The sequence below is a fragment of the Xiphophorus couchianus genome, chromosome 7, assembly GCF_001444195.1.
Source record: "Xiphophorus couchianus chromosome 7, X_couchianus-1.0, whole genome shotgun sequence".
Taxonomy (NCBI): domain Eukaryota; kingdom Metazoa; phylum Chordata; class Actinopteri; order Cyprinodontiformes; family Poeciliidae; genus Xiphophorus; species Xiphophorus couchianus.
This window is the reverse complement of record NC_040234.1, coordinates 4,095,867-4,110,728: the sequence shown is the minus strand read 5'-3', so window position 1 is coordinate 4,110,728 and position 14,862 is coordinate 4,095,867. Positions and strand designations below refer to the sequence as shown.

Sequence of the window (14,862 nt, the reverse complement as noted above, 5' to 3'; positions counted from 1 at the left end):
TCCCTTCTATGGCCTCAAAGCATCTGCTAGCATAGGGGGTTCTCTTTTGTGACACTGTAACCTCTTCATCTGTGGTTTTCTCAGCAGTACATGTCCAACATGAACATTTTGAAAGTAACCGGGGAGACTGGGGGGGAATCAGTGGAAGAACAGCTGCTCTGTGTGGGAGGACGAAGCCGTAAAACTCCAGGATGTAATCTTTCAGGCCAGCGGGGAATGGGGTAAGGTGGGGCTGGGGTTGGAGTGGAGTTTTCCTTATGTGCTGCACAGAGGGTGATGTTTTTGCAGCAGGCCTGCAGCTGTAACCCAGGTGACTGTGTGTGTGCTTTGGCACGCATCGTGGAAACTGGTTTGGAGTGAAAAGACTCCAACTCGACGAGAGCCAAGTGAAAAAGAAAGAATAAAAACTGGCGAGGAGAGTGAAAAGCAGCGGTAAAATGTGATTGGTTGCCGCGGCAGCGTTTAGTAACTGAATCCAGGCGCTGATTTAGGCAGGAAGCGAAATCATATTTATCCACAATTGCGGAGGGAAGGACGGCGCTGTCGCGCGTGACTTCAGCTACTCACCACCTCTCTAAATGTGGGTGCGCGTGCTGTGAACCCACTGTTCAAACTAATTATACACACACGCCACATCTCCGCGGGGGTGCGTTCACACACACGGGTCAGCGGGAATATGATTCATTAATAACGCATTCATGAAGGCGCTGTATCCTTGTTGGCTAACAGAAACCTGCTGCGACCACAAACTCTTGACTCAGACGACAAGGACTTTGTCACCAACACACACACCAGCGCACGCGCACACACACACACACACGCATACACTGCGTCGCTCAGCTAACTGGTGATTTCGCCTCGTGTCAGTGGGTGTGCACCGTCTGTAACGCTTCGATGCTCTTCGTCAGGAGCAGCCCCAAGCTCAGGTCAGGGCACAGCAACATGGCCAGGGCCGGGCGATACGGCGTAAAAACAAAACCTCAGAATTATTCCAACCAGATTCGATTTCATCGATTTCTTCTTCGCTTTCTTTTCTAAATTACAAATGACAGAGAATATGTCCAAAAAGTGGTTTTCATTTCAGTTCCTTCTGCTAGTTGTACCACTGAGTACAACAAGACCAGGATATGAGAATTTTGGACTAATTACAAGAATACGGTTATAATGTTAGCAGAATGAAGACGCCACTTTAGCAAGAGAACGTCTTAAAATTATGAGAAAAACATTTTCTGGGTTAAACCCTGTATGAGTATATTATGAAACATATATTTAAATTTTAGGTAATCGGCGCACTTTCCACTGTAAAGTAGTACAATATTAAAACAAACAGCACAAACTTAAGAGACACTGAACTCATAAAAATGGTATTTAGATTTTTTAATTGTGTTCAGAAAAGTGAGACTATAATCAAACTATTATGAATGACTGTAAAATTCAACAAGTCCCAACACTGCCAGAGGTGCAACCCAGAAAGAACTTTTTCTAAACAAGAGCAAACACCGATTTCAAGCTGACTTATTGGTCCATTAATGGTAAAAACAAAGCACTTCAGCGACATATGACATGTATAAGAAAATGCACTGCTAGTCATTTCCATTGAAACAACATGCACACACACACACCAATGTGTATCTGGCAGCCATCTGCCGCTCCACAGTGTAGGATCCAGCAATCCTTTCTAATGACGTCTGCATTTTAGTGAGATGCTTTTTATGTTAAAGGGGCAGTATTATATATTTCCCAGGCACACAGTGCTATTCTATATAACTATTAACTTCAGTTGTTATAAAAATCCTGTATATATCAAACATGACTTAAAAAAAATTAGACATTGTAATTTTATGCCTTGAAATTGGGCCTTTGTCTCTTTAAGAAGCTCCTGCTCTTTCTGAAACACCGCCTTTAGGACGTCATCACGACATTCCTCCATTAAGATTTTAACAACACTTCTAGCAGCTTCACACAGAAAGTAGTTTGTATGATAAGCTCAGCAGGTGTGCAGGTGTTGCTGCTGCTAGTCTGGAGGAGCTGAGCTGGAGGCTGCAGCTCCGAGGAAGAGCTGAGTGTAAAAGGTGAAGCTTTGTGAGAACAAGCATTTAGTCACCCCCAAATGGTTGCCATGGGAGATTAAAAGATTCCTTAAACATGCATGAAAGAATCAAGGCAACACTCCAGGTATGTTTTTGATGAATGAATAATACTATAACATGATGTAAACCTTAAAAAAGTCTCTTTACAACTCCACACCAAAGCACTACCAGTGTGCATCCAACTTTAGAAGTTTGTATGAAAATAATACTCAAGGTTTCCCCCAGAAAACTTGCTAAGCCCAGTGGTTGGGTGCTAGAGCAGTCATTCATCCAGCGACCCGTCGTGTTTTTCAGTTAAAATGTTTTTTTAAGTTGACAGGAAAAGTTGAAAATATCACTTGATAATTATGTGTTATTGAAAGATTGATGCCTGAACACCAACTATAAAGTCTTAAAAAAATGCAAACATTTAAAAAGACTTAAATAAACAAGCAGTGCTTAGCCTGCACAAGTAAAGCCTCTTGTGCCCCCACCAGGGGGTTTACTTGTGCCCTCACAAGGGGCACAAGTAAAACCTGGAGGCCCGCCAGGCTTATATACACTGGGGGAAACCCTGACACCAATATGGAATTACACAGAATGTCTCAAAGCCACATTTAGCTACAATATACTTTCAGCTGGATGCCAGAATGTCTTAACTTACAAGTTGGAAAAAAAGCTGGAGACCTTCGTTAAAACAATGCCAGAAGAACCCAGTTTTAAGCTTACGTCAAGCTAGCTGGTAGCTCAACATCAGAATATACCAAGAAAATGATTGATTCTGATTTGATTGAGTTAGCTGTATTAAAGTGACAATTTGTAAATATTACTAAGCAATGTGTGAAAGGATTCCCCCACTGTGTTTACATCAGCTCATATTCTTCCATTATTAACAATGCCTGTCGGAACTTTTATTTTCTTTAATGATAAAAATAACCCAGCAGCAGCAGCCTGGGTTTACTCCATGTGTAATAAAAGAAAACAAATCCTGATTTTAGAAAACTACACAAATCTGTTGTTATCCACAAGCAGGAGGCAGCTTCGTTCAAGTCTTTTTTTTTCCGAATGACTACGAGCGCAGATGGTATTTATATGAGTTAGCTGAGGAAGTTAATTCTGAAATCAAAGGAAAATGTAAACAAACTTTGGACAAATGGATGAAAAAAATGCTCAAACCGCAGCCTAATCCCTGCATGGGAAAAAAACACACAACAAATGAAGGGTGGTGAGTCAGCTGCCAGCCCTTCAGCAAACGTTCACATATAGACCCGTTCCACATCTTCAAGGTAAATATCTCCTAGTAAACATCCCGGACTGCGTTCGGTTCGGTGCCTCGGTTTCCCCAATCCGGTGGGTTTTACAACCAAAATAAATCTGACAAGGGTCTTTCTTGTTTGTGTTTTTGGCAACAGGCTTTTCTCTGATTAAACCTACTCAACACAGCATGCAGCAACGACCTCATTAAGAATGCTTTATGTACTTCATGAAATATTCACACTTGCCCAACACCAGAATGAAAAGGACAGGGATAGCTTGACAGCTGAAAACACTGACTGTTCTTCTGAAACATCCATCATCCTGCAGGAGTACAAGTTCTCAGGACAAACTAGACAGAGGAACTTATTCAAGCAAATTCAGCTGCCAACAGCAAACCAAGCTGATAGCTAGAGCAGGGGGAGATGCTGTAGCTATCTACAAATAACTAGTTAGATAGCTAGCTAGCTAGAGATAGGTATATAGCTATCTAGATCGGTCTAGACAGCTGTATTCACAAAAAATAGTTGGTAATCTCTTGTTTTTGTAAAAGTTTGACTTTCATATTCACTTTTTCAACAAAAAAATAAATAAAACCAGAAGTTGTGATGTTGTGGATGTGATCACAACTATTAATGCAACTTCACTCAACATTCACAAAGTTTTGCGTGGACCTACAATTTTCAACAGTCCAACAGTTCGAGAAGTTATTGAGATAAAGGTTATTATTGTTCTTTTGAAACCATTTTCAAGTTATATAATGGTATACTCATGAAAGAACACATTCTCAAAGATCAATGCACTTTAAACTTTAACATCTAACACCTGAACTGGAAGACATTTTAATTATCGAAAATAAATGAACAAATCAACCGAAACCACAAAAATCAATTGTGAAGTCTCTGTAAACAAAACTGTCTAGTTGACACCAAAGCACCAGACTAAAGACATTTGTCATCCATTGCTTCAACTGGCATGCTTATTTCAGAAATTTTAGATTTAGGCCGATAAAATCGGATACTCATTTGTTCAATGATATCGGACAGATATGCGGTATCAATATCGAATCGTTGATACTTCCCACTATGCTACAAAGAGGAAGAAAAGGCTGGAGAATTGGTCCTTGGATAACAGCTGTTTGTACCGCACAAGAGTCAAGAAACTAAAAAAAAAAAAATCTTTTCACTCTCTATACAAACGGCACTCAATGGATTCAAGGGAGAATATCATTTTCCAAAAACATTTACTTCTAACAACGAAGTAAATTCATGGTTGACTCGTAACTGTAAATAGATACGATAATCACATTACGCCAAGTGCAACATTTTTCTTACAATGAACATAACAAGGTGTTATTGTTGCAGAGATTCCGACGAACACTGGATGGAGCTTTATCTTCGGCGTGCTGGCAGGCACCCGGCGGAGATGCTGGAGCCTGCTGGGGGGTGTTGTCCCCCAACGTGATGAGGAGGGATGAATATTTCAGTGGTTCGGAGTAAGATCTCTCCGTTACATCATCTCTGTGTAATTGTGCGTGCGGAAAGCAGCCTCTCAGCAGATTCTGCTCCCCTAAGCCCCCCCACGGAGAGCCTGAGATTGTATAATGTGTGCCGCTTCCACACACACACCCACAAACTCGCAAGGCCCCCAGAGACGGAGACATGTATGTTATTCCCCACAGACCGCAGCCCCAATTCAGTCACAGTGCTGACAAATTGGGGGGAAAATATGCTAATTGCTATTTGGATTTTGTTTAAAAAACTGCAGCCAATTAAGAAAGATTTACAAGGTTTAGCACAAGAGAAGGGCAAAAAAAAGAGCCACATGCAAAGTGATACGGATTAACTGTTGTGCATCATTTTGGGAGGTTGTTATGTATCCAAACTAGGGCTGTTGTAAAGGATTATTTTAGTAATCGAGTACTCTGTCGATTATTCTGACAATTAATCGAGTAATCAAATTTAAGAAATTGAATGAAAATTTTGGTATAGCTATCACTATAACAGCAGTATTCATATTGGGTATAGATATTGGTCAAAGTTTTAATGACTGCATTCCTAAAAATTATATTTCTATAGCTTGAAATAAGGGTGGGTGATATAAACTTGGAATTTTATTGTGATGTTTTGTGGTACTATTGTGATAATAGTAAAAAGATTATGTATTACTTATTTTTAGGTAACTATATAGCTGTGACTGCATGCACAGCGTTCATAGCACCACAAACACAAATAATGTTCTTGGAAAATATTCCCATGTGCAATAAGCTTCTTCAGGACACCAATATAATAGATAAACAGCCTTTTTATAGCTTTTGGTTTGTACTGCAGTAACAACAAAAGTATTTTTAAAATCCATCCCTGTCTTTTTTTTAACAACAGATGGTACGACTGATAGAACATGACTACAGTCAAAACCCTACAATTCATAAATACTGCTCTTAAAAAACTAACCAAAAGCCCAGAGGACAGTTTATAGATTAGTAAGTAGGCTACTTCAGAACTAGTCCGGTAAAAACCAGCACCTTATTCCACATTTCGCTTCATCCAGAAGGTCTGGACTCTCAGCTATTTTTATTTTTTTTATCGCCCCACAAGGGGTCTTTTTGTGGGCTCTAGTGTCCCTTTCTCAAAGTAGGCTGACAGGAAAGGGGGAAGACATGCGGTAAACGTCATCGGGTCCAGGAGTCGAACCCGCGACAGCCGCGTCGAGGCCACGTTGCCTCTGAATGTGGGTCGTGCTAACCCCTCCGCCACCACAGCACGCCCCTGGACTCTCAGCTATTGAAAAACTATTGCTTCCTGGAAATTGTAACTTTTACCCAATCGCTAACATTTAACCCTGCAGTAACAATCATCCTCCAATGCCAAGAGAGAAGTGCCGAGCTAAATGACTCAACTGTTGAAGTCAATTAAATATTTGGAAGTATGGCCATCATGGACCGAAAGGCTTTGTTCACTTAGCCATCGCTAAAACTAGCTAACTACACTACAATTCTAAAACAACGCAGAAAATTGATGTCATCGTTCAATCAATCAATCAATCAAATTTTATTTGTATAGCACATTTCAGCAGTAAGGCATTTCAAAGTGCTTTACATCATTACAAACACAGAAACACAATGCAATATAGAATCAATAATCAAAACACAGCATTAAGTCAAGTTTCATCAATAAATTTGTAATTGATTACGTTTCGAATACAATTCTAAACAGGTGGGTTTTTAGTCGAGATTTAAAAGAAGTCAGTGTTTCAGCTGTTTTACAGTTTTCTGGAAGTTTGTTCCAAATTTGTGGTGCATAGATGCTGAAAGCTGCTTCTCCTCGTTTGGTTCTGGTTCTGGGGATGCAGAGCAGAACCAGAACCGGAAGACCTGAGAGGTCTGGAAGGTTGATACGATAACAGCAGATCTTTAATGTATTGTGGTGCTAAGCCGTTCAGTGATTTATAAACTAACAACAGTATTTTAAAGTCTATTCTTTGAGCTACAGGGAGCCAGTGGAGGGACTTTAAAACTGGTGTTATGTGCTCTATCTTCCTGGTTTTAGTGAGAACGCCAGCAGCAGCTCGCGTTCACAACTTCTTCTGTTTGTTGATTTTTAGAAAGTCAATGGGAGAAAGTCCAGGCCTAGCACTGAAATCAGATTATAATCTGAGCTGAATTACGCACGAAGGCGATGCCCAGGCTACTTTATAACACCAGTTTTATGTCTAAACACCTGCATGTCATGGAATAAGCACACATCACCATAAAAATAAATCAAAATGATCACAATTTAAACAAAAAAAAAAACAAAAAACAAAACATGGATAATGAAATATTGTGCGACCAATACCAATCCCTAACAACCACCGGCCCAACAGCCTCCGATCTGTTCAATGGAGCCGCTGTCACCAGAATCTGTCCTCTGTCAGGTTCATTTAGACACAATGAACCTGGCAATGCTGATCATCACTGAGAGAAGCCAGCCACCATTACCACAGAGAGCCCCGGGGCCCGCTCAGAGAGGACCTTGGCTTCAGTAGAGGAGCTGCTTCCACACATCTAGGTCAGTGTTTCACACGTTTAATTAGGAACATGTGGAAATGCCTGGCCGGTAAATACGCTCGGTCTAAACCAGCCTAAATGTGCAAAACACTGGTTAGAGATGGAAAAGGCAGCAACAAAAGAAGGTTGGGGATTTGAAATGGCCAGCTGGGCCATTAGGTGAACACACCCTAAGACAGGGGCCAGTTCTCAGGCTTTACTCCGTCACCTCAGGGAAAGGGACACAGTGGACCAAACAGAATTAAGAAGTGACATGTGCCACACACACACACACACACACACACTTAACATAACCTCCTTGGTCTGAGAGTTATACTGACATTAAGCCTTCCTACTGCACCCCAGAGTGTCCTCGGAGGCCATGAGGAATGCAAATGGAGGTTCATTTCTCTTATTTGTCGTGGAGTAGCCATGGTGATATATGGCATCCAGAGGTTTAAATAGCAATACTAAAATGTTCAGCTGGGATGTTTGAACTCTCCTCGCCGCATTCATTAAAAAGTAATATACTGCCACATGGAGGCCGACCCAGTGACCAGGCTTCACTTGCTAGTCACTAAGCAAGTGAAGCCTGCTTAATGCTTCACTAAGCTAACAGTAATAGCAAGTGATTTTTTAAGGCTGTTTAAGTGTTGTCAATAATGTCTTCCAAAAACACATACCGTATTTTCCGCACTATAAGGCGCACCTAAAAACCTTCAATTTTCTCAAAAGCCGACAGTGCGCCTTATAATCCGGTTTGCCTTATATATGGACCAATATTGAGCCACAACAGGTCTCGCAACTACAGTAAGCAGCCGCCAACTTCATTTTCCCCCGTAGAAGAAAAAGCGCGTGGTGCACGCTGGGTTTTGTGTAAAGACCCCAAAATGGCTCCTATTAAGAGACACGCTTACGACGCAGAGTTTAAGCTCAAGGCGATCAGTCAGTCAGCAGAACACGGGAACAGAGCAGCAGCCAGAGAATTTAACATGAACCAATCAATGGTGCAGAAGTGGATATATTGTGATTTAACTAACGTTTGATTTATCGTAACAGTATCAGACTGTTTTTTACGTGTTTATTGAATCGAGGAAAAGTTCCCCTCCACTATATGTTATACCTTGCTGTTGTTAAAAGATAAACTGTGTCACCAAAATACCACGTCACTGACTTTACCTCGGGGAAAATAATAAAACAGCTGTTTATTCATTTTGGGAATGAACAGAGTTTTCAGAACGCTGGTTTGTAATTTATTAATAAAGTTTGACTGACCTATCTGACTGTTTTGTTGACATTCCCTTTAGCGCAGTTCCATCTAATGGATGCATAACGTAACCCCAGCCTCTACTGTAGTGTCTATTCTATGCGCCTTATAATGCGGTGCGCCTTATATATGAAAAGTTTTAAAATAGGCCATTCATTGAAGGTGCGCCTTATAATGCGGAAAATACGGTAATTACTTGGTGATATCTTCACATTTCCTGTCAACTTCAAACATTTTTTAACTCAAAAACAAGATAGGTCGATGGATGACTTGCCGTAACTCAGCAAGTTTTCTGGTGGAAAACCTCTAACACACAAACTTGCATTTCCATTTATATTAGGACTTTGTATTGACTTCCATTGAGTTTAGTAACTGCATTGATGCCTAACCCAAACATTTTTCCTAGGGCTAGGGATAGACCATTACTGTCTGTTCCGAACTTTAGCCAAATCTTAATTCACACCATACCTCTAAACCTAACCCTGCACAAGGGGGTCTAACATAACATATTAGGACCACACTTTGGTCCCCATGAGACCCATCAGTCTTAAGGTTAAGAATTATGGTAGAAATGGTCCTAAATAGGATAGCTAAACAAGTACACACACACACACCCATGCACACGCACGCGCACACACCAATGCATCACTCTTTTCTGAGGATGAACTAGAAAGTGAATGGCCTGAAGGCACACAGTGTCTCTTGATGTGTGAGTCAAACTAATGGACTGCTTCCTTCCACTGTACCCCCGACCTCTGCTGCTCACTCACTCATCCCATCTCCAGTGCAGCCGCTCTCTCTTTTCCCCTCCTCCCACATTTACTCCACGCAGTCCTGTCTTTGTGCTCCTAACCTCTCCATTTACTCTCCTCCCACCCTCACCGAGCCCTTCTTGTTTTTGGGACACAAACCGCGCTGGACTGACAGGCTGGTGAGGGAGAGGAGCTGAAAAACAAAACCACCAGGACAGACCAAGGACCAAGGATGCGCTTCCAGCTTCTACGTACAGAGCCTCGCATGAGTATTTGTTCCTGTGAAATATTTTGCTGTGTTATATAATCACTGTCTCATTTCATCTGGACTTTAGGTGTTAAGGAAGGTAGAGCCAGTTCTCCACCAGGAAAAAAAGCGCAAACATCTTTTTCACGACTTGATTCTGATTTTTGGGGGACAAAATCGATTCTTGAGTGAAGACAATTATTCAAAATGATTTCTGCTGTAGGTGTGCAAAGGATCCTCGTGATCTACCCCAATCTGCTTTGCAAGGTAGAGTTTTACATTTTTAATTTTTAAATATTTATCCACACTTAGATGGAATTACTCCCTCCATCCTCCGTTTTGTTTTAACGAAGTGTCATGAAAAGAACGCAACACGTTCCTGCTGACAGCCTCCTTTGTGGACCACAACGTTGCAATTTCCCAAAGTTTTTGACCGTTTGACGGTCTTTGTAGTTATTTAGTGAAGATTTGAAAAAAAAAGTACATTGTTTCTCAACCTGTCTTCTGTATTCATGTCACCTGCAGATACAAAGACCGGATTAGTGCAAGTGGACTAGTTGAAGTGAAATATCAACATTGCTGTCCAAGCGCATTTCAACGTAAAACACGGCCACAAACTTCTGACCAATCACACAACATTTCACACAGACCTCTGTACCGTTCGGTATACCGTACCTTGGCTCCATGTATTTGCATTGTTCCCAAAGGGCTCAATGTTCATTATGCAAACTTTGCACATGGTCAAGCTCGGTCTTCCCAGTAATTTGGTAAAAAACAAGATGAGTCCAAATGTTTACCTCTAATGAAATATCTCTCTCTTTAATTTATGTAACAAAAATGGACATGTCACACATGCAGGATCCTGCTCTCCAGCTCCCTGTTGGAGGGCAAAAAAACCTGCTCGCACACCATGATTACCATTGGTTTTAGTGGTCAAGTTGTCAACATAATGCGCTAAATCTTAAATGTATGATACATAAAGGAAAAGGGGACGCAGTGTTTTGCTATTACTTGTCATCACTAGGATAGCTGGATAACAAGGTCCAATGGTATCACATTTCACAGGCCAGGAAAAAGTTTTAATTAAAACAAGTAGATCAGTTATGCTAGCTTGACTTTGACAATCTTAATATGTAAATGTGCTGTGGAATTTAGTGTGTTTAGATTCAGCTTTATTTTAAAAAAAAGACTATGGATGGTAAGCACAAGAATCGTGTTTTTGCTCTCCAGTGTTGGATGCTGCAAAATTTCCTGATATAAACAAGAACATGCAACATGTCTATAGGTCTCCTTATGTGCAAACAGAACATATTCTACAAGACCTGCAGCTTTATTTCAAAGAGTTGGTTCTGAAAGAACTAGATCCAGGAAGTATGCCACATTTTTCAGATTTTTATATTTTAGAACAAAAAAAAAAGTAATACCATGTGCCCTATTTCTGCAACTTCACAACTGTGCCCTGCTTTGTGTTGGTCTACTGTGTAAAATCCCAAGAAAAAACATGGAGGTTCTTGACTGGAAGATGAAAAAGAAGTGGTAAAAGATCAATACTCCTTCAAGACACTACAAATCCAACTCCCACAACCTACAAGGAAATCAGGGAGCCGCTTTCCAAGCACCATTCAGGATAACCTATATTTAGCAGCTCATACGCCACACCACATAGATATAAACCTTGCAGATCGCACACGCCGAAATCAAACAATTTTTGAAGTGAAGCCTTTCCTGACTGCGGCCTGGTCTGTTTCTGGATCAGGGAAGCTGGGACAATGAAAGGTGTCTCTCATCCTCTGAACGCCGCAAATCTCAGACAAGCTGACAAATCCAACCACAATCCGGCCACAATTCAGGGGCCGTCAGACTGAGCTGAATCAAGGCACTTGAATTTGGAGTGAACCCTCCTCGACATCCAGGTTGAGGATGTTGAGTCTTTTGCTTGTTGAGGAATATGTTTGTATTTCATGCATGAGGACAGAGAGCAGGAAGAGCAGCCTCATTCTTCAGGCCCACACTTGCAAGCATTTTGAGTGAGAGAGAAACAGATTGCTTGTGACTGAAGACGAGAAGAAAAGTGCACAGTCGGGCTTGCCTAAACACGTTCCGTGACTTCCAGGCCTCGTCGCCCCCGTTAAGACAGTCAACCATCTCTGCGACACCACGGAGCGGTCCCGCAACCAGTCGGCCCGCATGGTCTGACTCACATGGTGGCGCCTGAGCCAAGCTCCTCCTGAATCAGGTGTTCGACGGTGTGTTCAGGCAATGAGGAGCTTGGTTCAAGCCCAGCGATTTGAATGACTCCAAAAGATAGAAACGGCTTTGCCTGGAACAGACTTCCACCTCTATTTAGTAGTAAAGTAGATACAGCAAATACAACAGCTGAACAAAGCAAACATTCTTGACATGTTTACTGGCAAAGCTGGAAAATATACAAAAAAAAAATTAGAATCTGTTTTTGTTGCAGCAGTAAAAGGGTGTTTTCTCGGCTGGTAGTCTGTTGGACTCGGTTGGATTTGGGGACCAAAATTGCAACATTTATTAAATTTTCAGCTGGGGGGAGGGGTCCGCTTTCACACTGCACTGTGCCAAACGTCCCAACCCTTTGAAAAACCTGTTCTCCTCTGCACCAAGAACCACTGAAGGAAACAACACAAAGACCTCTGAAGAAGACACTGAGTGCAACTTCCTTCTTCACAAAATGTAGAAAAATGGAGTGGCGTCAGATTTTAGCGGTTGTAGGATTTCTCGTTTTTCAGAAAAGACAGTGAGCCATTTCTCTCGCTAGCGTTAGACTAGCACATTTGTTTTGGTTGTATTTACCCCCATAATAACCTGCTCTTAGTCCACTTCCAGCTTTTGGAGCGGTCCCTTGTCCGTTTGTATTCACATATGGATTCGAACCGCACCGGATTTTATTTCAATTAAACTTTGGCCTACAGTTCATTCACACCTCCCCAAACAAATTAAGAGTTTCTCGGCAAACAAACTATAGTTTGGCTAAAGCGAACTAAAGAGGGCTGGTGTGAACGCAGCCTAAAAAACTCAAGCTTTAACCAAAGCATGTTCACACAGTGGAGGAAGAACATCCCATATTAAGGATTCATTCTCCAAAATCAGAGTTGTTACAATTACTGGTACCTTCCCATGTCAAAAAATCATACTGGATTCTTAAAACTCATAAAACTGACGGCATGACCTAATTTCTGATCCGCTGTGCTAATAAGTGACTACTTAGGCGCACTCATAGAGCATTAAAATGACCATTTCTAAACTATAAAATAAACCTTACATTTGAAAAGATAAATAAACAAAAAAGTAATTCAGATGCCCAAGGTGGGTTTGGCTTGAACAATGGAAAGAAAATGTAGAAATGCACTTCATGGCCCCTTGATAAGCATGGCAGGGAATCTGTGATGCTGTGGGCCCATTTAGCTTCAAAAGACATTCTTAACATGCATGACATTATGAAACCAAGAGATTTCAAATAAAAATTTTACAAACCTTCCCTGTAAACTTCAAACTAGTCATCACTGAGTCGTTATAATGATCCAAAACATATGGAACAAGCAACACGAAACCAATCAACAGACAAAGTGCCAGGAAAAAAAACTGAAGAGGTCATAAGACAAAATTGACAGCAGGTGTTCAAACATTTATGCCACTGGCAGAGCAGGATTTACAAGGATGTGGCCCCTTAGACTGGAGCCAGTTTTGGTGCTCTATGCAGTAAGGAAAAATGTGTTTATTAATGCAAATTACAGTACATTAATAGGTAGTCCTACATAGCAATAATTCCATGTTGTTCCCACAAAAAATCTACTATAAATTCATAATTTTCAAATACTTAAAACTTCTGTAAGTATTTGAAAATAAACAAGTATTTTTATGTAAATAGATTGGGTTGCATTAGGTAATACGACTCACCTAATTTGCACCTATGACTTTTAAACAAAGTACAATGTTTGCAAAAATACACATTCATTAAAAAAAGAGAGAATAGTTCTGTGGGCTACCCCCAAAACCTGGGGCTCTGGGCTACTGCCCTTGGAAAGTCTAACCAAGCCCACTGCTGACTTTGTTGAACATGATTATCATTTATGATATCAGCTTACACTACTACCATGAAATCTGAAGTTTTGGGGTTCTTCACATATCTGTTATAGTGGAATTTTAATTATTTGAATATTAACAATGTGGCAAGCTTGCCTCTTACAAGATTACAACAACAACATGGTTAAAGTTGCAAGACTCCCAGACTCTACCGTCATGTCTCCCTCTCTGCAGTCACTATTCCTGCAAGTAGCCTGGATCAGACTTCCAGTCACTAAGGAAGACCAGATGTGCACTGTGCATGACTCATGGCGCTCTTTGTGCCATGCCCCTTTAATCTCTTCATCAACCTGCCAACTGTCACTGGGTCAAAGCGCACACATTTTACGGCCGGTTAATGTATGTTAGGGCGGCTGCAACAGGCAACGATAAACTCAGAACAAAATCCTGCTCCGTTTTTTTTACTGTCACAAAACAACACTACTAAAATTCAAGGTGCTTTTGGGGGAAATGACAAATATTTAAGGTGACCGAAACCACAACAGCACCACCAGCTCCAGGAGAACTGACGCCAAGCTCTTCCCGCGTGCGTCCTGGAGCTGCGCGTGACAAGGTCCTCAGGAGGAGTTGATTAGAAAGCCCGGGTGACCTGCGTTAGAAGAAGCGCCCACACAGAGGAAGAGAGCAGCAGCGGCACTTACTTCCCGATGACCTCGCAGAGCTCGTACACATCTTCAAACAGAATGTCGTCGTCCGCCATAGTCCGAGCCCGGCCGGGGATGAATTATCACCCACACCTCCACGAAATATAGACGTTCCCTCAAACTGGTAATGCTCCTGGATGTGGTCACCGGAGGCCAGGGGCGGCTGACCGCTGCACAATAACAAACGACAACACACCGGCTGCCTGGAAAGAGTTACAAAATAGCTTTCTTGTTCCCAGTTGTTGCCTCCGTCGTCGACCCCCCGCTCCCCAAAAATAAGGCTGTGCTGCAGTTGGGGTGTCGGGACGAGGAGAGCTCAGCAGTCCAGTCTGAGAGCCCTTCCACCCCCGGTTCCGCCCCGCCTTTAGTTGAGCCTCCCGGTGTCTCAGAAAGCGAAGCTGTCAAACATGAGAAACTCTTCTTCTCCTGCTGCTGCTGTGTCCGCTCCCTGACACTTTCCCTCGGCTCTGCATGTGGAGCTCAGAGAGGATGGGA

General features: G+C 41.8%; 1 protein-coding gene across 11 annotated transcripts in view; it reads right to left on the bottom strand.

The window, feature by feature from the left end:
* The window catches only part of caska (calcium/calmodulin-dependent serine protein kinase a), a 145,532-nt gene extending 130,982 nt beyond the window's left edge, over positions 1-14,550 (bottom strand). For all 11 annotated transcript variants that reach the window (XM_028022160.1, XM_028022161.1, XM_028022163.1 and 8 more), the window contains exon 1: positions 14,365-14,550. In XM_028022160.1, the coding sequence (XP_027877961.1) occupies positions 14,365-14,423 (59 nt within the window). In that variant the 5' untranslated portion in view covers positions 14,424-14,550. The remainder of the gene's footprint in view (positions 1-14,364) is intronic.
* Between the last annotated feature and the right edge of the window lie 312 nt (positions 14,551-14,862).